We start from the raw sequence: 23,864 nt of genomic DNA, 5'->3' as shown, positions 1-23,864 counted from the left end.
TTCTTTCTTCTGTTTACCCCAAAGAAGATAGAAGACAGCTAGAAACCTTCCATGCAATTAAAAAAACAATAAATAAAAAATTTAATTTATTTTTTTTTGAGCTGACTTCAAAAAATCTTTTTTGTCTAAAAGATACAAATAGTTTAATAGTTGGGTGAACTAGGCCTTTAATATTGTTTTATGAAACCTCACCAGTGTTTACGCATCAAAACTATGGCCCCGTTTACATTGATACTTTTTCACTCTGAAACAGCGTTTTAGAACAAAAACGATCCATATAGTGTTTCTGAAAAGCTCTTTGTCCACACTACACCGCTAAAAGTGCAAATCACGTGATTATACACACACTCTGTCTTATCACGTCTGAGCTCCAGGAAGTCAGCGGGAGCTCTGAACACACCTGCCCGGCTGAGAGCAGCCGAACATTGTCCAGTCAATACCAAATCTGCCGCTAAATCTCATATCTCTGTAGTTGTTAAACAAGATCTATAACTCATCTTGTGTAGACCTATATCAAACTACTGTTTTATTAATCTTTTTGCCTACTTTTTCTCAGGTAACGTGTTTTTGCTGAGCGAAAAGATAGGTTATTATAGATATCAATTTATGTAACCACGTACACTGATTCCACACTTTTCCTTTTATTTCCTATATTATATAAACTTATTGTACTTTATACTATTAAAATTATTATTGATTATTAAAATTATAGCTTATATATTTATATTTAGGAAAAGAAACGACATTTCGTATTTCCCCATGCATTTCCTCTGATAATCTTTATTGTGTGCATAAAGCCTGACATTAAGCACATATTGCCAAAACCACACAGCAAGCCTTATGTTTCATATTTTTCAATGAAAATAAAAGGAGGGAGTGATTAGGCTCCATTTCGTTATAAATTTGCAGAGTGAAGATGACGACCATACAAACATGTACATGATACCTTAAAATCATGTCTGTTATATTTAAGTTGTAAATGTAAAAATTAAAAGAGACAGTGCTTCACATTATGTTTTCATTTTACTGCTAAGATAGTGAAATGCAACCCGGCTGAATGATGTTATAAATGTACACTGCCGTTACATTTGAAGATTTACCTGACGTGTCCTCACATCCTCTGGAGTTCGTTATAAACTTGCAAAGTCTGAACTTACAAGAAAAGGATGCAAGTTAAAACTGTGTTTACTTGATATTGACAAAAAGCCCCAGGTAACGCAATGTCAGCAGCTATGTTATCAGATGTCTCAGTTCTCCACCTTCCACACTGGCAGCGTTTTAAAATAAAACGGCCTCTTCAGCGCTTAAAAAGCACTTCGCTTTCGAGGCTTTAAAACTCCGGGGTAGTGTGGACAGAAGGCGTAACCGTAGCAAAACTTATGCATTTTAGAGCTAAAACGTATTAGTGTAAACAGGGGCTATAAGAACTTTCTAGATCACCTTTCATCTCCACTATGTGATATATGACTATCAAACACACTTTGCAACAATATTGACTCAACCAGCCATATTTGCCCTTCCCCCATCACGCTCAAGTAGAATGTGTTTATCAACACATGAACAGGAGAACAAAATGCCTCCACTGTTCCACCAGAATAATTCCCTTCTCTTAATCCTGACAGGTCGGTTCAAGAGGTCACATTTCTCAGGTGGAAGCGATAAGGGAAAGCAGGCGGGGGTTAGCATGGGGGGGACGGATGGGAGAGCTTTTAAACAGTCACACCAGCACCTTCAAAAAGCCTGGAAGATATTAGCCTGCATGTGGAGAGTGAAGGGTCACTATTGAGCGGGACGCGACGCTAAAGAGGCCTGTCATTTTAATAACAGGCCCGCTGAAAGGCTGCAGGCGCTGTTACCAGGTGGCTCTATGATGATGTCTTCCAGGGCTATATAGCGCACACAACCACCTTTTCACAAGCTAATTTGTCCCGGAATGATCTAAAACCACCATTGCTGCCCGTCCCCTGAAGTTAGTCCTATTACCTCCCACAGGTATTTATCATATTTTGCCTTTTATACAGTACATGGTGGTGATGCGGGTTTGTTTGCAAAGTGTGTGTGTGGTGTGTAATAAAAGCAAGCCATTGCGGGCTGCAGGGCTGAGCGACTCTGAGAATTCTGGGTTGTCACTTGCTTATTTTCAGCTAGTTCAAAGCTTGCGTCTGGGGAGCGCTTTCTCTGACAGCGTTCGGACAGCATTCGGACAAATGAAAATCCGCCGTTGCGCAAGTGCCCTGAGTCGGGCAAGTTCAAGTGGAAAATCCCCCCACCACTCCGTCTTCCATATCCCTCTTCCATTAGTCCCTCGCTTTCTGTGGACGTCCCTCGCACACACACATCTGTGGCTCGATCTAACGCCTCACTGCCCCAGAATAAAAATGACAACAAATTTCCAGTGGAACACAACAGAAGAGATGACTGGGGTGCGGAAATATAAAAGCCCATTATCGACCGCGTTCATTACACTTTTCACTCATGTTTCAGATCAAAAAATGGACTTTTACACTTCACTGCTCAAACCCAAACTCTGAAACGGCCACTGCGGCCCTGGGTGTTTCTCCTCTCGCTCTCTCTCTCGTAGTCTTCAATCTGTCAGGCCTCTTGCATTCTGGGTCACCCTCTCTAACCCTCTCTCTCTTCAAAACAGCCTCTTTGAAACGGAAAAAAGTGCCAACTAAGCATTTCCACTTAATGGACAAAACAGTTTTCAAAAATAAAAGAAAGGGCTCTGTCCTGTACGGATGCTCTTTTCTTCCCATTTCATCTGAGGTGTCAATATACGTATTGTTTTCAAAAACACGCAAAGAATTCATCGAAAAAACTACTCTAAAGTGGTCATTTGCATGATAAGCAAGGCATTGTGTTTTTAAATCAATAACGAACAAACACAAGAGGTAAATTTTCATTAGGGCCAAAGGATTTTAAGAGTTCATGAGCCCAAAGTGCTTGACCATGCAGAGGTGGAGGTTCCAGCTGGCGTCACCCATCTCTCCATCAGATCATTTTAATGTGGTGCTCCCTTCACCCAGTGCTACCGTGGCAACGCAGCCTCTCTATCAACGCTCAAGAGAAGGAAACTAATTAGCATGTCTCTAATGAGTCTTTTCATTTTTTTTTTAATTAAACGGGGTCCTCAATAATACATGAAAAGAGGACACTTTTTCTTTTCAATTACCAACAGAGATGGGACTGGAGCCACGTGTGTGAGTGTGTGTGTGTAAAATGGGTCTATATAGGCATGATGATAAATTCTCTGCCCTTTCACCTTATACATACAGATAAAAATAGACATATGGTGGGATGGACTGTTTAAATGCTTTAGTTTTATTTTCCAGATTTTCAAAAAGTTGTGAAGATTTATAGGTTAAATATGTAATAAGCATATATGCATGATGAAACAGTCACATTACAATCAACAGTTTTAGTGCAACAAACGGATTTATATATAAAACGAAACAACGGGTATTCTGAGCTGTGCTTGTTAAAGTATTTAAAAGAATATGATAATATTACATTTGATTATATCTTTATATTATTTAATCTTTTTGTTGATAAAAGGGTAAAACCCATACAGAAAAAAAAAGAGTAAATATATACTGTGAAATGCCATTAAATAGCATTTGCCATTGTTTAAAATGCCATCAAATGACATCAAACTGGACATAAACTATGGTATATAAATTACAGCTACATTTAATTGTGTGTTGTTTTCTGTACATCATGAGAACAATAGGTGTGACAATCATTTTTTGTTTGTTTGCTTGTGAATCTGTTTAGAGGATAGACATTTTTAAAACTCAGTTTTTTTGTTTTTTACCTGTCTATGATTAGTTGCAAAAGACTTTCAAAATGAGATTGATTCAGCAATGAATCTTTGATTGATTCAGCAATGACTGTTTTGTGAACCAGGTTAAGATTAGTGGACAAAGACTTTTAAAATACACTAATGGATCAATCAGAATGTTTTGTGGACCAGTTTAAGATTTGCAGATAAGGCCTAATAAAAAATTCAGACTGAGTTACTAATGAATTGCTGATTCAGTTTTGTGAACCAGTTTAAGATTAGCTGATAAGGACTTCTAAAATTTAGACAGATTCCCTAAACAAACAAACAAAAAAAAATAGTGATTCTCATTTTAGTCAGAATTGTACAGCCCTAAATCTAACCGACTCTCTTTTGCAAAAAACTGAGAAGAAATATCATACAGAAAGGCAATATGTGACTCTTCAGAGATGAAAGTCCCAAAAAGAGAAAGAAAATTAATCAAGAATGAAAGATTGAGAAATTAGCCATTTTGAGGAAGAACCTGTTGGTCACGGCCAAGGTTCTGGTACATTCCAACAAAATTCTGTTTAACTTCTGCACTCTTTGGCAGGAAAAATCTAATTAACAGGCACCAAAGGATGTCATTGTTAATCACACTGCATTTACATCTTTCAAAAAAAATTAATTATAAAAAGCCCATAATGATTTAACCCAACCAGCGGCCATTTTCTGTTAGGCTATGTCCATTGACTGTATTAAATAACTTCTCCGCCCTGTTCTTCCTGCTATTGGACAATGGTTTAAAATAACCTGGTGAACCTGGATTTTTAGAAACTTTAGAAATGGATTAGAAATAACCTGAGAGTAGAAAAATACTGCAAGAGTCACGTGATGGCCAGCTGTCGAGCAGCTGAAGGCCTGTTTGTAAAGATAGAAGCGCTGTGTCACTACAAAAAAAAAAAACAACAACAAACAAACAAAAAAAAAACAAATAAATAAATAAAAATCCAGAACCTGCCAATCTACAAACTACTTTTTGTTTAGGTGTCAGGTGTGAAGGAAATAATCCAGAGTGACACAAACAAGCAATTTACAGTCCCTAAAACACTACAGGAAAAAAAAAGCATACTGAGAATGTGACCGTAAGGGTAGGGGTTGAAGGTTGATGTCCTGGGGCAGTGGATGAGGAAGTGACACTACAAACGGAATCTCTGGGCCCAGCTTTATCAGTATGCAGGGTGGTCTTGTGCTGAGGGGGGAAAGAAGCCCAAAGAGCCTCACCTGGGGATCCACTGCGGGTCAGGGGTTGACAGAGGTCAGAGACTCTGACCATAGAGTTCATCAGAAAACATCAAATCATGATGTGAAAGAGTGTGTATGTACAGTTATTTATAACGTCCAACCTGAGGATATGGTACTCTATTATCTCAGCAAATCTCTTAAGAGAGACTTAAGTGTGATTCGTTGTGCAATATTTGTGCAATATTTGTTAAAAGGTGATTTTTTTGCTTTTTGGTTGTTTTATTTTTTTATGGTATTTATATTAAAAAAGTCAAAGGAAACTATTAAAAAGTGAAACTATTTGAGACAAGATTTTTACTTGGCTAAGTTGACCAAAAAGTTTGAGACATTTTGAAGGACTTTCAGTGTCTTTCATTGTGCAAAAAAAGACAAAAAAATAGACAAAAAAAAAACAAAAAAAAAACAAGTACAACAGAATACAAAACCTACAAATGCAAGCAAAATAAAACAAACAATAAATAATGAACAAAATATTCATTCATTCATTTTCCCTCGACTTAGTTTTTTATTTATTAGGGGTTGCCACAGCAGAGTGAACCACCAACTATTGCAGCATATGTTTTACACAGTGGATGTCCTTCCAACTGCAACCCAGACTGGGAAAAAAAACAAAGTTGACTCAAAATTTTAAGGCAACAAACTTCAGGACATTTTTTGAGTTGACTCGACTTTCAACCCAATTACTGCACTTGATTTGATTCAAGTTGAGCAAACTCAAAAATGTCCTCAAGTTTACTGCCTTAAGTTGAGCCAACTTTTATTTTAAGTGCAATAGCCATATTTACACACACTCATACGATATGGCCATCTTTGTTTTTCAAATTAACCTATAGCGCATGTCTTTGGACTGTGGGATAAACTGGAGCACCCGGAGGAAACCCACACAAACATGAGGAGAACATGCAAACTCCACAAAGAAATGCCAACTGGCCCAGCCGGAACTCAAACCATTGATCTTCTTGCTGTGAGGTGACAGTACTAACCACTAAGTCACCGTGCCACCCATGAACAAAACAAACACTAAAAAGCAAAAAAACAATAAGTCAAACAAAACACTAAATTAACAAATAAAAAAAAATAATAAAATATATAAATAATAATAATAATAGCAAAAGTTTTTTAACTATGTTCCACAGATGAAAGCAAGTTTATGTGTAAATGACACACCAAATATAAACAACACTAAAAGATATATTTGCCAAAGCAAACAACAACTTCAACAAGAAAAGAGCTACGTCTGTTAAAATAAACCACATAAATTATCAAAAGTTCAAACAAACACTGACTAAAACACAACTTGCAAAAAAAAACAAAAACAGGGGGCTCTGGTAACACGTTCCTTTCATTTCCCTCTTCTTGACTTTCCTTTAACTCGACAAGCACACCGAAGCAAACTTCAGCCCAGGGTTCAATCTAATTAGTGTGGTTTGTTAATTAAATGAGTGCGCCACTAACGAGGTAACCTGCTGTTCCTTGATAATGTTAATTACCCTGAAGGGAAAACCTCTCAACACGGTCATTTAAACTGTCAGCCGGCATTCCTCCTGGATTATTGATGATTTGCAAAACTCTGGGCGGCTCTTGCGCACTCGCTCGTTCACTTACACTCTTCTACGTTTCACCTCCGCGCTCGTATTGACTGCGTCCGCCCCTCTTTTCCTGCTCATGATTAGGGGTTGCCTCATTCGTCTTCCTCTCTCCTCCGTCTCCAGCAGATTCAGGTTAAATAAAAAGCACACTCTAATCTGTGCCTGGGTGCCAGTCTGTGTTAGTCTCACAACTGTAGTAAGTGCATGTTACATGACTGCGATATTAAAGTTGGACTGTGGTATAAACATGTGAGCGTGTCTTGTCATATTTGACGGGTGTGCTAAAGCAGGCAGTTATCGCCAATGGCCCAATTTAACATGGCAGGCACGAAGACTGTATTTCTTACTGACAGTAAGAAACACCTAGACAAAACATCACCAAGATGTATGCGTGTTTTGGGTTTATATAGTGTAAAGAATGAATGCTTATACATAATACCTGATGCATATTATGAATAACAAATCAAATATGTTGAATGTATGAATACGTATCTAATAACTTGAATGTGTTATAACTTTTGGACCCTTCAACTTTTTATTAATAAATCATTTATTTATATATATATATATATATATATATATATATTTGTATGATAAAAATGTAAATATTTTGTGCGTCATTTAACGCGGTCTAAAATACTTTTTGTAGGTTTTTAAATTCATGCAATGTAGATTTCAACATACATTACGAATGTATAGACAAACACACACACACACAACTTGCTAATGATACTCATAAGTTATATAAGAGAGGGAAAAAAATGTACTTGAGCTCTTTATACAACTCTATTCCCAAGAATTCTGCTCGAGACCCAGAGTGTGTATGTGTGTGTGTGACCAGGTGCTAGAGGAACGTGCACTCAAGCTAACCTCCTTTCCAATGAGAAATGAAGTTTGGGTTTAAAGTAGTGCCATTGTTCAGCTCTTGTCTACAAAGAGCCGCATTCACAACTCTACTCTTTAATATAGTACAGATGGGGGATGGGAGACAAGCAGAATCAGATAGTAAAGGACTTTATCGATAAAGATCTGAGAAAGTAAGACATGATGACAAATAGGGCTGAAAGGAAAAAACTTAAAAATGAAGAAAAATATTTTACTAAATTACAGATGAAACTATAAACATTTTAAGGAGACTTTATATATATATATATATATATATATATATATATATATATATATATATATATATATATATATATATATATAATAATGTTTACTATAGAGTGACTACTATATTTTTCCTACACTGTAAAACCCAAAAAGTTAAGGTAACTCAAACCATTTGAGGAAATTGATTGCAACAAACCATTTAAGTTCAAAAACTAATTCCAGTGAGTACTGTGAACATAATCCATTTAAGTAAAATAAGCAATTTGAGCACAGTAAAACCCAATAAATGAAGAGAACTCAAACTGAGTACTGTAAAACCCAATATGTAAAGGCAACTCAACCCGTTTAAGGAAACCGATTGCTACAAACCATTTGAGTTAAAAAACTAATCTATATGAGTACTGTGAACTTACTCCATTTAAGCTGAAGTAATGAGGTATTTAATTAACACATTAACTTCAACACTGAGTTCAAAACTCTTTTCAAATTAGTAGAATTAACTTTCAGTCAATTTTGAGTTAACTACACTCATTTCATTTGATAAAGTTGACTATTGGGTTTTACAGGGTAACATTTTAGAATTTAGATTTTAGAAATGTTGTGACTTTTAGAAAATTTCTAGAAATAGTTTTTAGTTTGTCATTATTTTTTTTACCTGTGTCTAGAGTTTTAATTTAATTTAATTTTATTAATATTCTTTTTATTATTTTAGAAAGCTGGAATAACAATAAATAAAAAAGGAAAAAGATTTTCTTGGCAACAGGCTGAAATTAAATATTAAACAATATTTTTAAGTTAATTAGTGTTTTTCCAAAACAGTTATTTGAGTTTTAGGGTTTAAGGTTACTATAAGAACCCTGAAATGCACCAATGCAAAGCAATCACTGAATTTGAATTTTAAACTGAATAATTAAAACAAACTAATTGAAATGATTGTAGAAGATGAACAGACAAAACTGAATTTAGAAACTTTTAATGAATAAGTTAAACTTTAATTAGGAAATTTTATAATAATAACTTTTTTAAACAAGGTAAGAAGTAAGGATGAACAGTGAAACAAGTCCAATAATTCATCCAAACTAAATGCGATTAAAAAACACAATCTGAATGATAATAAAACCTCCAACCCTAATACTAAAGGAAAATAATAGCCCCTTTCACAAAGTGATATCGGTAAATATCCGGAAAAATTATCGGAACAACTTCACTGGTAAATTCATCAAAGCGCTGTTCACACAAGCAAGAACGTTCCGGAATTTTTCTGCTAAGGAGGGTTTACACATTCATTCCAAAATACCAGTAAATTCTGGTATTTCTAATTGTGAGCGCATTCTTTCCGGCAATTTTCCTTCCGCGTTCACACATCTCAGCATTCCAGCAAATTACCGATAATATTACAACTTCTTTTTACCGAAAATTGCCGGAACAAATTTACCGGTATTTTCAAAAAAATAATTTTCCGGGAATGTCTGCATGTGTGAAAGGGGCTAATGTTTGATTTAATTCAGCATTAGGGTTAATGGCTATATTATCATAATTTTTTATTTTTACTTTTTTTATCCCACGGACATGGAATGGACAAAGATTTGAATTATGCGTGCATATTCTCAGCTCTTATGGCTACAATACCCCCCAGAAAATATATCCTATGTGTGGACGTGTGTGTGTGTGTGTGTGTGTGTTTGTTTGTGTGTGTGTGTGACAGTGGTACCTGCACAGGGCTCTGTTTGACCTCGTTGCTGCTGGGAGAGTTGAGTCCTGTGGCCTGCTGGAGGATGAACTGGCGTGCTGCCTGGAGGGCCTGTGGACACGAGAAACAGAGACAACACAGCGGTGAGTACCACACATATACACACACACACCTTTGCACTCTGCTTACATTTCCTCAAAATCACAGGAGGGATACACTTAGCACTGCACGGTGGGCCCCACCTGTTTGCCAACCTGAGTGTGTGGGGCCCCTCCTTTTACAGGGCCAGAAAAGACTGAGCGAGGGAAAAGGCTAGTCTGTAACTTGAACAACCTCTCCTTCCTCAGATCTTCTGTACAGATCATGTGGCGATGGTTTGCTACCCTATGAACATGCGACTCTGGTATATATTCAGAAAATATTTTTACACAGGATCTTTGGTCTAATGGCATAATGTGCCTCTCAAAACAAAAACACCAGGCAACAGTAAATCAGTGGGCAAACAGCTTTTTGAAGAGCGCCATCAGGATGCACATTTGCTTCCTGGCCCTGAAGAGAGAGAGGAAGGTTACATAGTAAATATTGATTTATGAAAAGATGGAGGGGGTGAGAAGCCCTCTTTAAAAAAAAAAGAAAGAAAAAGACCTGACACCAAACATAAATCCTCAGAGTTGTACTCTGGTGCACACGCTAACCGAAAAACTGTAAATTCCACAAGTTTTAGACATTTTAAGGCGGCTTTAATGCTTCAGCCAGCTGTAAAATCACATTCACTGTTATTAAAGGAATAGTTTACCATTGTGATCATTTATTTCAATCTTGAGTTGGAATATAGTCGCATTGATGTAGCATAGATGTGGTAGATACAACTCAAGCAATAAATTCAAAGTCTTTTAAAGTCACGCAACAGCTTTTTGTGCTGAACAAATACAACATTTTGTCCCATAGAAAAATCACCCCTTTTACTGCAATTTCTGAGGTTATTCTGAGTGATAGTCTTACTGAGATGAACCAAGCTTTACAATGATAAAAGCTTTTAATAGATTTTAATATTGGTGTAACGGATCACAAATCTTATAAAATGAACAAATAATCAGCTGAATGAAAATAAATTGTAAAATATTCAGTACTGTAAACAGTTCACTGTTGTTGTTGATGCTAAATATATAAATCTATATTAATAAATATACAGCCCATATTTATTTATAGTCTTATTTAAAAAAAAATGATTCAGTTATTCACTCATGAAAGGTCAAGTTTCATTGCTAGATGTATCAATTTTGAAGAAATATTCGAAGACATATTTTTGACATCTGGTTTACATCACCTATTGGTTATATAATAAAATTGCTGCCTACAACTTTCATTTTTGATGATTTTCATCATATGATGGTGATTTTAATCTTTACCATAAACATCAGTGGGTTTTATTTAAACTTTGAACTGTAATCTCAGTATTTATGTGTTATTTGACTGTTTGTAACTTCATCATAACTAACTCAAAAGACTAAAGACTAAATCCTTTAAGATTAAAAAACATATGCAAATCACCGTCATTTATAATTTGTTACTTGGGTGTTCAGATCCCGATCTTTTAATGATTAATCATGCAGCTTACACTGAATGCATTAATGCAGGTTTTATGATTAGGCAATTGTAACAAATATAGGATTAATCTACAAGAAAAAACTATGTATTAATCTGCATTACTCACATGTGTTCCAAACTGTGGGTTGTGATACGTATGAATCATGGATCAACCATAATCTGTTACACCCCTATATTTCAAATATATGTAGCAAAATAATTTAAATTGTCTATTTATTACAACAACAACAGCTAAAAAAGAACCAAACCATTAAAAAAAATAGCTAATAATGTACACAATGTTAAAGAATCAATGACATTTGGTGTCAAATCTATGAACATAAGAGATATTTAAAGTAATTGTAATGCGGTGAAGAGCTTCTTCACTTTATTTTCTGTTATCGTCACTCACAAAAAAAAAAAAAAAAAACTTGATAGATATTAAGAAGCGAGTTGCACAGGAGACAGAAGGAAGACAGAATATTAATTTTTGCGTGAACCTTCCCTTTAAAACATGGTCATTTAGCACTGATCTGATATCAGTAATAGACTTTTAGCACTAATAGCCATTATATCAATTGCAGAAGTACTTACTGGCTAAATGTGTGGGAGGGTGTATTTCAAAGCCTAGTCCAGGACCCTCAAAATAAATGGTGCCAATCCATTTAAGAGAGATACACCTCTGTCTTTTTTATTAGAGAGGGGGCGGTGGAAGAGAGGGGGCCAAAAAAGGCGAGAGGCCCCCTATACAATCCGCACATGAGAGAGAGAGAGAGATAGAGAGAAAGAGAGAGAGAGAAAATGCAGTGGTTGGTGTGATGAAAACCATCTGCATCAAGAGCACTTGCTACTTCTGCTGAGGTCGCAATTGAGCAGCGTGCACACACACACACACACACACACACACACACACACACGTTCATGAATGCACACACATGCTGTGCAGGAACCCCCCCTTCCCAACCTCATCCCATCTGCACACATGACCTCAGCGGAGGGCTGGATAAGCTAAAGTGACCGGCAGCACCTCCCAGCCACGACTAGCTCTGAGACTACACACACTCTACTGATGGCATGTGGTGTGAATTACTTCTTGCAGAGGCACACACACACACACACACACACACACACACACACACACACACACACACACACACACACACACACACACACACACACACACACACACACAACCAGAAAGAACTTGGACCAGATGGTTGTCTGGCAACAATGATCAACAATTGGACAAAACTGCTGCACTGATTACCACTTTATTAAACTCTTCTTTGATTTTCGTAAACGCCACAATTATTTGGATTATATGGTAGCTGTTTAGCGCACACATTGAATCCAAAGTAATTTACAGTGAACTAATTTAATGCATAACGCCTTCTGGAACAAGCAGAGGTTAAGTGCTTTGCTCAGGGGTGCAATGGTGATAGATTGTGATATTGGTAATATGGCAGTGACTGGGTCACCCCTAAATAGGACCACCCCTACATTTGTGCCTCTAAACTATTAGGCTAAAGATCCATCTTATACCCACCGTTCTAGGACTGTTTGCCTACAATAAATAGCTGTGATGTATGATCTTTTATTTGCCCTCAATAACTTAGTCCATATATTTGTTTTCCCCAGAAAATTCCAAAAATCTTTTTTTTCCCATACAATGAAAAGCACAATAAAAGACAATAATCATAAAAAGGAAGAGCAGAGCATCATAACAATAACTGAAAAAAAATACAAAGAGCATTTATGTGAAAACCACATAAACAACACAAAACATGTCCATGGAATGCAATTTATCAAATGGCTTTAGAAGGCTTGAACTTTAGTACACATAGTATAACTTTTTTATATATATAAAAATCACTTTATGGAAGTTTTGTGGTGTTTGTGAAACATAAGCCCAGACATTTTACTGAACATCTTATTTCAGTCGAAAAGAAGAAGTTAAAAGAAAAACTGAAAGTCATTGGGCCCTATCATACACCTGGCAATAAGGTACAAGAGGTTTTTGGTGTGATTTTATGCTATTTTCAGACCAGTCAACCCTAATTTTCACATTTTGCACCACGTTGTTTAAATATTAAATCCATTTTTGCCACTTTGTGGGTGTTATGGTCTAAAAAGGAGGTGTGTTAAGGCGCAATGTTGGTGCGTTGCTATTTTGAGGAAATGAAATAGACTGCACCATTGACCAACTAAAAACTGCTGTAAAATTCAGCGCAGAGTGCGTTAGTTATACACATTGCTTAATGAAAACTTTGCTACATATGAATAAAATTAAATAATTAAAATTTTACAAAAATTATTTTTCACATAAATATAAAAAAAACACTACAACTTTTTTAGTTTAATTATGACAATTTGCATTTGTATTATGTTATTATTATTATTATTAGTATTATTTACTACATAAATATTTATATTTGTTTTAATAAAAAAAAGTTTAGATTTGTCCATTTGGGTTTAAGAATAGGACGTGTGTTTGGATATAACCACACTTTTTGACCACACTTCGTTATTATTGTTCATTTATTTGTTTGCTGGAAATTAGAACAGAATATAGAAATAGTTTTGAAATAAACATTTGCTCTTAAGAAACTAAATTAAATCTGTAGGCTAATGGATGTCTTTAGGGTAGTTTGTACAACACCGTTTCCTTATCCACAAAAGTAAAGAGCAAAGTAAAGAGTAAAAGTAAAGTAAAGAGTAAGTAAAGAGGCCGAATGGAGGATGCTTGTTCTTTATCCTCGCACTGCAAATGGTTTGACTGTTTTCTCACTAGTGAAGCATTCAGTTTTTTCTTTTACAAAGTCAACCATGTAAATAGCAAATTCTCCATGGTGCGATGAGAGATGAGACTCTGATTGGTTTAATGCACAATATGCTCAAAACACACCCATAACTAATAAGTACAATAATAAGTACAAACCCGTTAGACTATGCGTCAAGGCGTAGAAAAAAAATTTCCGTTCCTAAAATAGCAAAAGTGAATTCAGAAACACCTTAATGCTTATGCAAAATGCACTTTATACTTTGCGCCTAGATTGCTAAAATAGAGCCAATAATGGGTGAGCAACCTACACAAATTATAAGACTTGGAATGAAGCACACAAGGTGCATGGAAAATTATTATAATTGTTTAAATATTTTTGTAAGCTTTTCGTTGGGATGGGACATTGCTTTAAGGAGAACAGCGTAAAACCTAGTGAGGAACAAGTGGTCAGCACGCCTGGTCTTAATCATAATGCACTGAGATTAGCAGTGGGACCGGAGGCTGGCGGCAGTGAACAGGCCCAAAATGAGAGCGACTGGGGCTGCGAGTCTCTCTGAGCAACAGGGGAGAGGCTCCGTTCTGTGGCTGGAGAATCTATTGAGTCTGACTTGCCAATTTTATTGCTTTCACGAACAGTGGAGGTTAAAAAAAGATTTGGAGTACAAACGGGGAAAAATGCTTTATAACTTCCATCCATACATCTAAGCAGGGAGCGAAAATACATCCAGATTTCAAACAGGAACATGAGTTGCTTCTTTCTTCTCGCTCACCTACTTTCATCTTATCTGTCTCTTTTATTTCTCTCCCCCCATCCACCCCAAAATCTTGTGGCATTCGCTGGTGAGCACTGCACCTTTAAAGAAAATATGAGGGAGGCCGCGGCTGGCTGGGTCCAACAACAGTTCCATTGTGCTGTTGAGTTAGACAGGTTTTATTGCAGTGCAGGGCGGGCGGTCGGTCGGACGAGCCAGAGTGAGAGCAAGAGAGAGAGAGAGAGAGAGAGAGAGAGAGAGAGAGAGGGGAAGGGGAGGGTGAAGAGGTCAGAGCCCAGCTTGGCGGCCTTAGCAGCACAGTGTGTGAGTTCTTCTGACTTGTCATCAGCCCCCCCGTAAATCAACACTCCTGACATCGCCTTTAATAACAGAGCATTTTTTAATTCAGCAGGGTCGTGGGGGGGTGGGTTTGAGGATGTAGGGTGGTCAAAGAGGGGGTATGTAGCGAGATTTAGAAGTGGGGGCTCTCTCTTCTTCCCTTTTCCCCTTTTTTCTTTTTCTTTTTCTCTAGCTCTCGCCCTCCCCTCTTTAACAGGCTTCAGAAAAAATGGCTGACAACTGGGTTTCTTTTCTTTTGGAGGAGAGAGAGAAGGAGGGGGGCCCTCGGGTGAGGGTCCATTATGGGAAAATAACAGGGAAGAATTCATTTTGGCGAATGAACATAGTACGACTTTCTCTCGTAAAGTTGTGACAGTCACGTCCACGCACAGACGTGCCCGCATCCAATAATAATATGGCCGATGAAATTTTCGAGCCGCTCTAGGACGGACGTTCCAAAACAACACGGCAAAACACACAAACAGGGGTGATTGCACGCCTCTTTCCTGGATGTCCCAGCTTCTATTCATTATGCTCAGGTTGCTTAAGTAAACACGACTGGGAGGTGATGAATCGGAGGCCTAATCCGCCTGTGTTTGTGGGAGTGAGAATGAAGGAGAGGGCAAAACGTGGGGCGCTCGCTCGCTTTTTCTCTCTCTCTCCTGTAAATCTAAACAGTGAAGTCGGCTCCTCCGCGGACAGGTGGGCACCATATGCTGGAATGATCCATCATCGCTGACAGAGAACCATTGTTGACGCCTGCAACGCCCCCCCGCAACCGCCCCCGTAGAAAAACAGAGCCCGCGGTGGGCCGTCCATGGGTGTGGGTGGGTGGATGGCGGTGAAGTGGTAGGGGGGCCAGGGTGGCACGAAGGGTCAGAAGGAATCATGTTACTGGAGTTGGCGAATCCAGAGCTGAAGACAGACTGAAACTGCCACTGTATGCTGGGAGAAGCTCGGGGAGATACAGATGGGGAGTACAAAGAGGCGAGAAGTAAGAAACAAAGTCAAGTCATTCATAAAAGATTCTGTACGTTTTTATTTGTCCTCCACTGAATCTCACTGTTGTCTTAGAGACAAAAAAAGAGGTAAAATTGAGTTGTATTAAAATATGAACAGTCTGAACGCAATGTTGAGATCTGTTCTATAGATTTAAACATTTAAGTATCATGCAGTTTTTCTCAGATGAGAAAATCTTATTTGTTTCCTGCTTTTTTTCCCATTTATTGCAATCTAGGAAACATTTGTGAAATTAAAAAGATGTGCTGTAATTTATCCTTCCTATAGCTCATCCTCATGAAACAGATCTTGCTGCTGGCCACACTCGGCCAATCAAACCTCCACCTCATTGCTGACCTCCAATCAGAGTTAGATATGATGTGCGGTTATTTATAGTTGGCCAGTGAGGACCCTTTTAGAAGAGGTCAACAATGTAACAGTGGTGTCTCCCTCAGGGCCGCAGAGCTGCGTTTTTAATTCATTCTTAAATAAACCCTTGTCAACGTGCTCCACTTACACTCTGGCTTCTACAGCCAAATGGCATATTTACCCGCACTACAAGCCGCTTTGAGGTAGTATCTCACACATTGTGATGGGACTTTATAATATTTTGTGAGAAGAAATATTACGACATAACATAATGGAGCAACCAAAGATACAATCTTCATTTTCAGGAAAAACGCTCAAAAATTTCCTCAGATATTTTAAAATAAAACTAGGGTCCCAATAACATTAAGTGGCCTTAACTAATATGTCCTTACACTGAAATTAATCATTAGCACCAATGTACTTATTGTCCTTATCCATGTTCTTTCATTGTACATTGATTAAATACATGCATGTAGTTCCATTTGTGATTAATTCATGTAACTTTTTGTTACATAAATTTGTAATTTGTACATTGATTTGTAATTACACTGTTGAGCATCCCTTAAACTTTAACCTACCCTTAAACCTATCCATACCACCAAACCTGTCCCTAACCCTACCTGTATCCCACCTTAAGAACACGAGAAGTGTTCTGCTACACATTATGAACACAGTAAGCACATTGTATTTAATTTTGGATGCAAGTACATACACTGTAAAACCCAAAAAGTTAAGGTAACCTAAATCATTTGAGGAAATAGCAACAAACCCTTTAAGTTCAAAATCTCATTCTACTGAGTACTGTGAACCTAATCCATTTGAGTAAACGAAGCAATTTGAGTACAGTAAAACCCGATAAATGAAGAGAACTTAAACCAACTGAGTACTTTAAAACCTAATAAGTTAAGGCAACTCAAACTGTTTAAGGAAACCGATTGCTACAAGCCACTTGAGCTAAAAATAAATATACTAAATGAGTACTGTGAACTTACTCCATTTAAGTTTAAATTATTAAGTATTCAATTAATTCATTACTTTCAACACTGAGTTCAAACTCGTTTTAAACGAGTAGATTAAACTTTGAGTAAATTTTGAGTCAACTACACTCCTTTCATTTAATAAAGTTGACTGTTAGGTTTTACAGTGTTGTAGTTAAGGACACTTAATACAAAGTGGGTAAAAAATAGACATATTTTATATGCTTTGTACAGCTAATTTTTTTTTTAATTTAAATAAATTAATTACTTAATAAAAAAAAGAGTGTAGATATTATAAATCTAAGCTTTTTCAAAGGCAAAATCTAATCTTGCTATATCTTATTGTGGTTTACGAGAAACTATTGAGATATTACAGAAATATGTGAATAATCTTTCCTTTGGCTTATTACAAAAAAAAAAGAAGTAATATCATCTTCCCAGTTTTAGTCTTAGTGCCTTGTGGTGAAATTTTAGACTAAACACAAATAGGTGAGGTCAGTTTTCTATTAAAATGAAAAAAAAGTATTTTAAATGTACTCTGTAATTTGTTCACACTGTTTAGGAAAGCAACAGGGTGTGCTCTTCATGTGAGTAATGTTACCTACCTCATGCTACAACCGCACGCACGGACAGATGTGGTCAGACGCTCTACAAACAAATCCAAACACACCACAAAATGTCTATTTTAAGGGTGTGAAGACAGAATATATTTCCAATTTACAAAATAGCACTTCATAAATAACTAGGCAAAGCTTATTTTCCCCTCACTCAACATCAACGGTGTTTAAGGCGGGACTGGAATGTGCACGTTTAGAAAAAAGAAGAAAAAAAAACATCCTGCATAGCACCAAAGGGAAAAAAAAGAAGCAAACTTAACCTTCTTTCAGCAGTGCAAACCTGGAGGACTGGTTACACTTGGGTGCTTTTGTTCAGCATGCACCCTGCATGATAGCCACCTCCGAATCAGGAGTGGAGAGAAGAAGACAAAAGCGCCCTTTTTTCCCCAACTGGTGCCATTCAACCTTAAAGAAAAAGTAAAGCTATGCCAAAAGCTGCTTCTTTTGAGGTTCAAGCTTGATCCTTCTGGAATTAGGAAGTTCAGCTTTCTCCTTGTAATGTGTCTAAAAATGAAGACCTGAGCTGTTTCTGTTTGCTTGCATTGGATGAGAGAAACAGAAGAAGAAGAGGGGGGGGTGAGATGAAAGAAAAGTTTCACAGATGTAATACAAGCCGGCATCCAAAACGTCACTCATGTGAGGGATTTGGCAAAAATAATCATACCTGCTTGTACAACCTCTTCAAGCTTTGAGTAACTGCAGGCGCACAATGCACCCGCTCCTTTCCTTTCGCCACTTCTGACGGCAGCCGCTTTATAACTCACAAGTGTGACAACTTGTGGGATTGCTTTGTATCTGAATGGCATATTTACGTGAAGCGTGGCTTTCGGTAGCGCTTGCTTGTAATATATCAAATGCATCACTGTCAGCTGCCAAAGGAATCTGCCACCGTGGATGTGTTTGTCCACACAATCGAAAGTGTTACGCTCTGTCGCTTGTGGAGTGTTGGCTGGGCCAACATGAGCATAACTTTCCAGAGAGACTATCTGCGCTGATAATCGCTAAAGGATGAATTATTGTTTGCCGGAGAAGCAGACTTACTCTATTTTAATGCTGGAACGCTTCAGCACAGCTGGTGACCAAATGAGCTTCGTCTACAGCGTCTGCAGGCAGACATAGTAGGCCTGTTAGCAGCTGTCCACCCCGGGCTACAAGACGAGGTGTGGGTTGTACGACGGGATCGGGTTTACAGGCCCGGGCCAAGGTTTCGAAGATCTTAACTCGGTCCCCATGACTCATTACAGTCGTAGCCTGCAGAGCTGTCCAATTTCACGGTGGGTTACAAATAAACTGCACTTCTGACCATATTACTCTCCTTTTCTTTTTTCTCCCTCTCTGCTTTTTGGCCCAAGCTGGATTTAATTTGCCACTTCCTGTTTCATCGTGCGGTTCGCAGTCACTCATCACATTTGTTTTTGTTCAGATCCATTAGAACACACATCTGAAAATGGCAAAATCGAGTGAATTATTCAATGCCGAAATCATCTAAAAATCCTGCCGCTGTCCCTTTCTGCCATTTAATGTAATGTTTCCGCAATATAAAGGATAGAGCGAAACCTTAAAATTTAAACGGTTACAGCAGACTCCAATCGGCCATTAAAATGAGGAAAGGGTGAATTGGAGCCAGGGCAATAAAAAAATAAAACTAAGGGGAAAAAAACTTCAAAATATGCTGTAATGTTTGAAAACCCTGACCACTTTCATTTTTTTTTTACATCCTATTTTTCACAAAGGGGACCTGTTTGAAACTTGCTGCCTCTGCTGCTTTCCAGATGTGCGTTGCTCACCTCTAAGTCCCCAAAAATGTTAAAACAAAAAACCTGCTGGAAAAAAATAGAATAAAAAAGTAAACATGGGCTGCAGCACGATAGCAGCAGCACTTCAGATTATGTTTTTGAAAACTGTGAAAAAGATTGCAAAGATTGCATGGCTGTTGAACTCATTAGGGGAAGGCGAACTGTAAAAGAGGCTCAAATGAGCTCATATGTACCTGGTGTCTCTCTCTGCAGTAACTTATCCCCATGTCCCATACTGAAAGAGCAAAAGAGGAAGTGTAATCCACTATGGCTGGGCTCTCTGGGCATCATTACCTCGTTGTTGGCACCGTGAGCTCGCTTTGTAGTGCTGAGGACCACAGCATTAGTGAGAGTTCAACATTGAGACAGCTCTGAGAGAGAGAGAGAGAGAGAGAGAAAGAGAGAGAGAGAGGAGCTCGGAGAGTTCAGGATACGGGTCGTCTCAAAATCCTCCAGCCTCGGCAGCCGCACAGCCGGCTAATTGATGGCAATTGCACGGCAGTTTTGCTGTGGTTTTCTTAACACCGCCCTTCTGGCAGTCAAACAAAGTTCTACTTGATAGGGTTTCAACATCTCTCTGCTGTGCGGACTGCAAAAACTAATAAGCAAAAATGGACTTTCAAGGTCTTGTCGTATTTGAGAGCTTTTCAAGACCTTGGAGTAAGTCTGCAGGGACGGCTCCGGGGCAATACAAAGGTGTTGGGGTGCGATGCGAGTCATGGCTTGAGTGACCTAACCCAATGGGACACCATCCAAAACCATCCTCCTACAAACACATGTTAAACAGACTGACCTGGTCTCCATGATGAGGATAGAGCTAACTGGCAGCAGGACTTCCCGTCCAAATCCAAACCAGACATATGGAATGCATTTCTTTGTTATTAATAATAAAGAAAAAATAATACGCACTCGGGATGTTGCCAAAAGCAAGCTAGTGAGAAAAAAAGACAAACCGTGTACTGATTAAACATTCGAAAGCAGAGGAACTGAGAGAAATTCATTTCAGTCTGCTTTTGATTTTACAACTGGTAGTGGCGAAAGTGATACTGATCTTTAGAAAATAATCAAAACTGTAAAGGCTTCTGCCATCTGTGTTTAAACTGGAGTGGGACTAGTTAGTAGGGAATAAATCACACCAAGAGGAAACAGAGGCCACGTCTCTCGGCAGAAATATTGAGAAAAACATAAAAAGAACTACTGTTGTGACTGTTCAACTCCAAAATCCTCTCTTGAATATGAACGAATGAACTGCAAATGAAGTTGAATACGACTAAGGAAATCGACATCGGCTCATTCTGAAAACACAGCCCTATATACGTTTCTGAAGATTGCGAACTATGTAGCCGGAGCTACGTATGGCTGCATTTTATTTTTAAACTGAATGCTACAGGGCGTAATGACATCATTCTTTTTCACGATTACTAGCTGACTGCTTATCTCCGTATGGACTGCTTTAATCATTTTGTCCCTTTAGCTCGCCATGTATGTCGACGGACTGGAGATGCGTAGAGGAGTTGACCACGACGATGGGGTTTGAGTCCAGTGAACGATGGTTCCAGAAAGCAGGTAAGACAAAAATAGAACCCAAAAAATTAAATAAACAAGTACATAACAGGGGGAAAATGTGATAAAATCTGAAAACGTGGTAAAATCGATGAGGGCTTTTCTTGATTGCTTTTGAAAACTTTTGGTTGGGTTTAGGGAAGGAGGATGGTGAGTCAGTCGATCGGTCAGTCATTCATTCAGTCAAACAGTCAGTCTACAGCGGCCTCTGGTGGATTTACGCAAGATGGATAGGTGCGAATGGCACTCGAGAGAGAAATTTGAATCTCAAAAAGCGTACACAGCGGCCTCTGGTGAATTTCGCGAAAACTAAAACTGCAAAAAAACGTAGCTCCTGGGACGTATTTGGCAGTCACCAGAAATGTATATAGAGGTACATTTTCAGAATGAGCCTACGTTGAAACAAACACACTTTCTTTCAACAAAACGCAACAACCAGCTCCAGGTTTCACATGTTCCTCATCAATATTCAATTACATCAGTAGCATCAATCTATATCATCAATCCGCATCGCTCGGCACAAAGCGCCCTTCATCTCACTTCTATCTCCACCCTTGGCTATTAAGGAGAAGAAAAATAGAAACCAACATTCTCTCTCTTCTCTTCTCCGACGCCTCTCCCTGTTGACTTTAGTCTCTTTTTAAGATGGCAAACACAAAGAGCAAGCGGAGGCAAGCTAATTAGCAACACTTAAAAAGGGATCTGGCTTCATTGTTTGCAGTCCCTCGCCCTCACCAGTTACCAGGGCAACAACTTTGAGTGGCGCTGTGCATATTTCTTTTGCTTTTTTTCTTCGTCTTCTTTTTGTTTCCCCTGGGGGTTCTCCATTTTTTGGAGACTGGAGAGGGCCGTTGGGAGGACAGAGATGGAGAGCGGAGGGGTCTCTTAAGCTGAGCACAGAGCGGGGGCTTCTGGGATGGCGTAAGGTTAGGCCTCTGCATTACACAGCACAATGCAGAGCTCTAAGTGGGCATTGAAGGCAAGGAAATTGGGCTTAGTGAGGACGTAAGTGTGCGCTTGTATTCAGCGTGGTTAAAGGAATAGTTCACCAGCACCAAGACCACGACTTTCTTTCACAAATAAGATATCTTGAAGAACATCTAAGCTGCTTTTTCCTCCCACAACACTCCCTAAAAGTATGTATATACTGTATATTTTAAATCAATTTTTTGGACTTGACAACCCTTGGCCATAATACATATTTTTACACTGTAAAAAGTCAGCTTAAAGAATTGTTAAAATGATAAAAGCATGGTGAAACTTTTTGAAACAGTTCCTGTAAGAAGTTAAAAGTGGCAGCAGTTCTTAACAATTTACCCTCTTTCCACCTAATCTGTTGATTAGAGCTGATACAGCAAAAACACATATTAATTAGCATCAATTAAAGCCGCTGTTTCCTGACATGAACTCCAGTAGGAAGTGTAGTCAGGGTAAAAGAACCCCCTCCTTTTTCTCTCCATCCATTCCTCTCCACTCCAACTATTACCTAAATCTCCCCCTCCCGACTCTCTCCAAATCACTAAATCCATTCTCCTGCCCTCTTTTTTCCTGTCCCCTTCCTTTTCCTTCCTTTCTCTCCTCTCCTCCCTCTCTCCCCAGTGGTTTGTCAATCAGCTCTGAGGGAGTTATACCTCCAAATGCCCACACATTAGTATCCAGCTGAGGATCATTCATAATCGCCATGGTGACTAGAAGAAGGTCAATGCTTGATGTGCTTCAAGCACTGCCTATGAACTGCCCAGGCCGTGGAAATTACAGGCAACGAATAAAAGGTGGCTTTGTGGCACCACTTTAGACAGTGGGACGTGAGTGTTTGTTGGCGCAAATCTATTATGTTTGAGCGTGTTCACCTAAAACAAGAGACTAAATGAGGTCGTGTGAGTCAGAGGACAAAATATAATGAAGAATAATGATTACAATGATTTAGGGTTTTATACTCGAATATAAATATCATTATTATCACATCCTAATGATGTGCAATACTCTAATGTGTATATTACATCTGCATTTGTAACTATTGAAATAATGTCATGATGAAAACAGTTTGCAATGAAAAAGCTGTAATAAAAAATAAATAAATCACCACAACCAGCACCAAAGAAACGGTTTGCTTGTATTTATTATTACTTTTGTGCATTTATATAAAATTAAATTATAAAAATAAACATACAAAAAGTGAAAAAAAACATAATAACTTAGCAAAATTTAAACAAATGTGTAACATAAGTTGGCGGTTCATTCCGCTGTGGCGACCCCTGATTAATAAAGGAACTAAGCCAAAAAGAAAATGAATGAATGAATGATACATGTTTTGATACGTCTTTAAATAAGCAAAAAAATAAATCCACACATAAATCTACTCCTCTTATTTTTCAAACACTTTAGCAGAAATAAAATTTCACATCTTGTTGTTCTCGCAATTATTCCCATATGAGTTTGTTACTCATTATTGTAAATGTGTTGGTTGACAGTGCTACTGTGGTCTGGACGTGTGTATGGAACTGATCTGAGCCCAGCTGTGCTGGCACTCCTTCTGAGATGCTCTGGATAGAGAGAGATGCAATGGATAGACACAGGAAGAGGCGACTGAGCATTGCCACAACTGCTCCTAATGTAACTTCAG

General features: G+C 38.1%; 1 protein-coding gene across 12 annotated transcripts in view; it reads right to left on the bottom strand.

The window, feature by feature from the left end:
- The window catches only part of foxp4 (forkhead box P4), a 487,998-nt gene that overhangs the window by 91,158 nt on the left and 372,976 nt on the right, over positions 1-23,864 (bottom strand). For all 12 annotated transcript variants that reach the window (XM_073915911.1, XM_073915914.1, XM_073915912.1 and 9 more), the window contains 1 exon segment: positions 9,482-9,571. In XM_073915911.1, coding sequence (XP_073772012.1) covers positions 9,482-9,571 — 90 coding nt within the window.

Source organism: Danio rerio, chromosome 11 (assembly GCF_049306965.1).
Source record: "Danio rerio strain Tuebingen ecotype United States chromosome 11, GRCz12tu, whole genome shotgun sequence".
NCBI lineage: Eukaryota > Metazoa > Chordata > Actinopteri > Cypriniformes > Danionidae > Danio > Danio rerio.
This window is presented reverse-complemented; position numbering and strand designations above follow the sequence as displayed.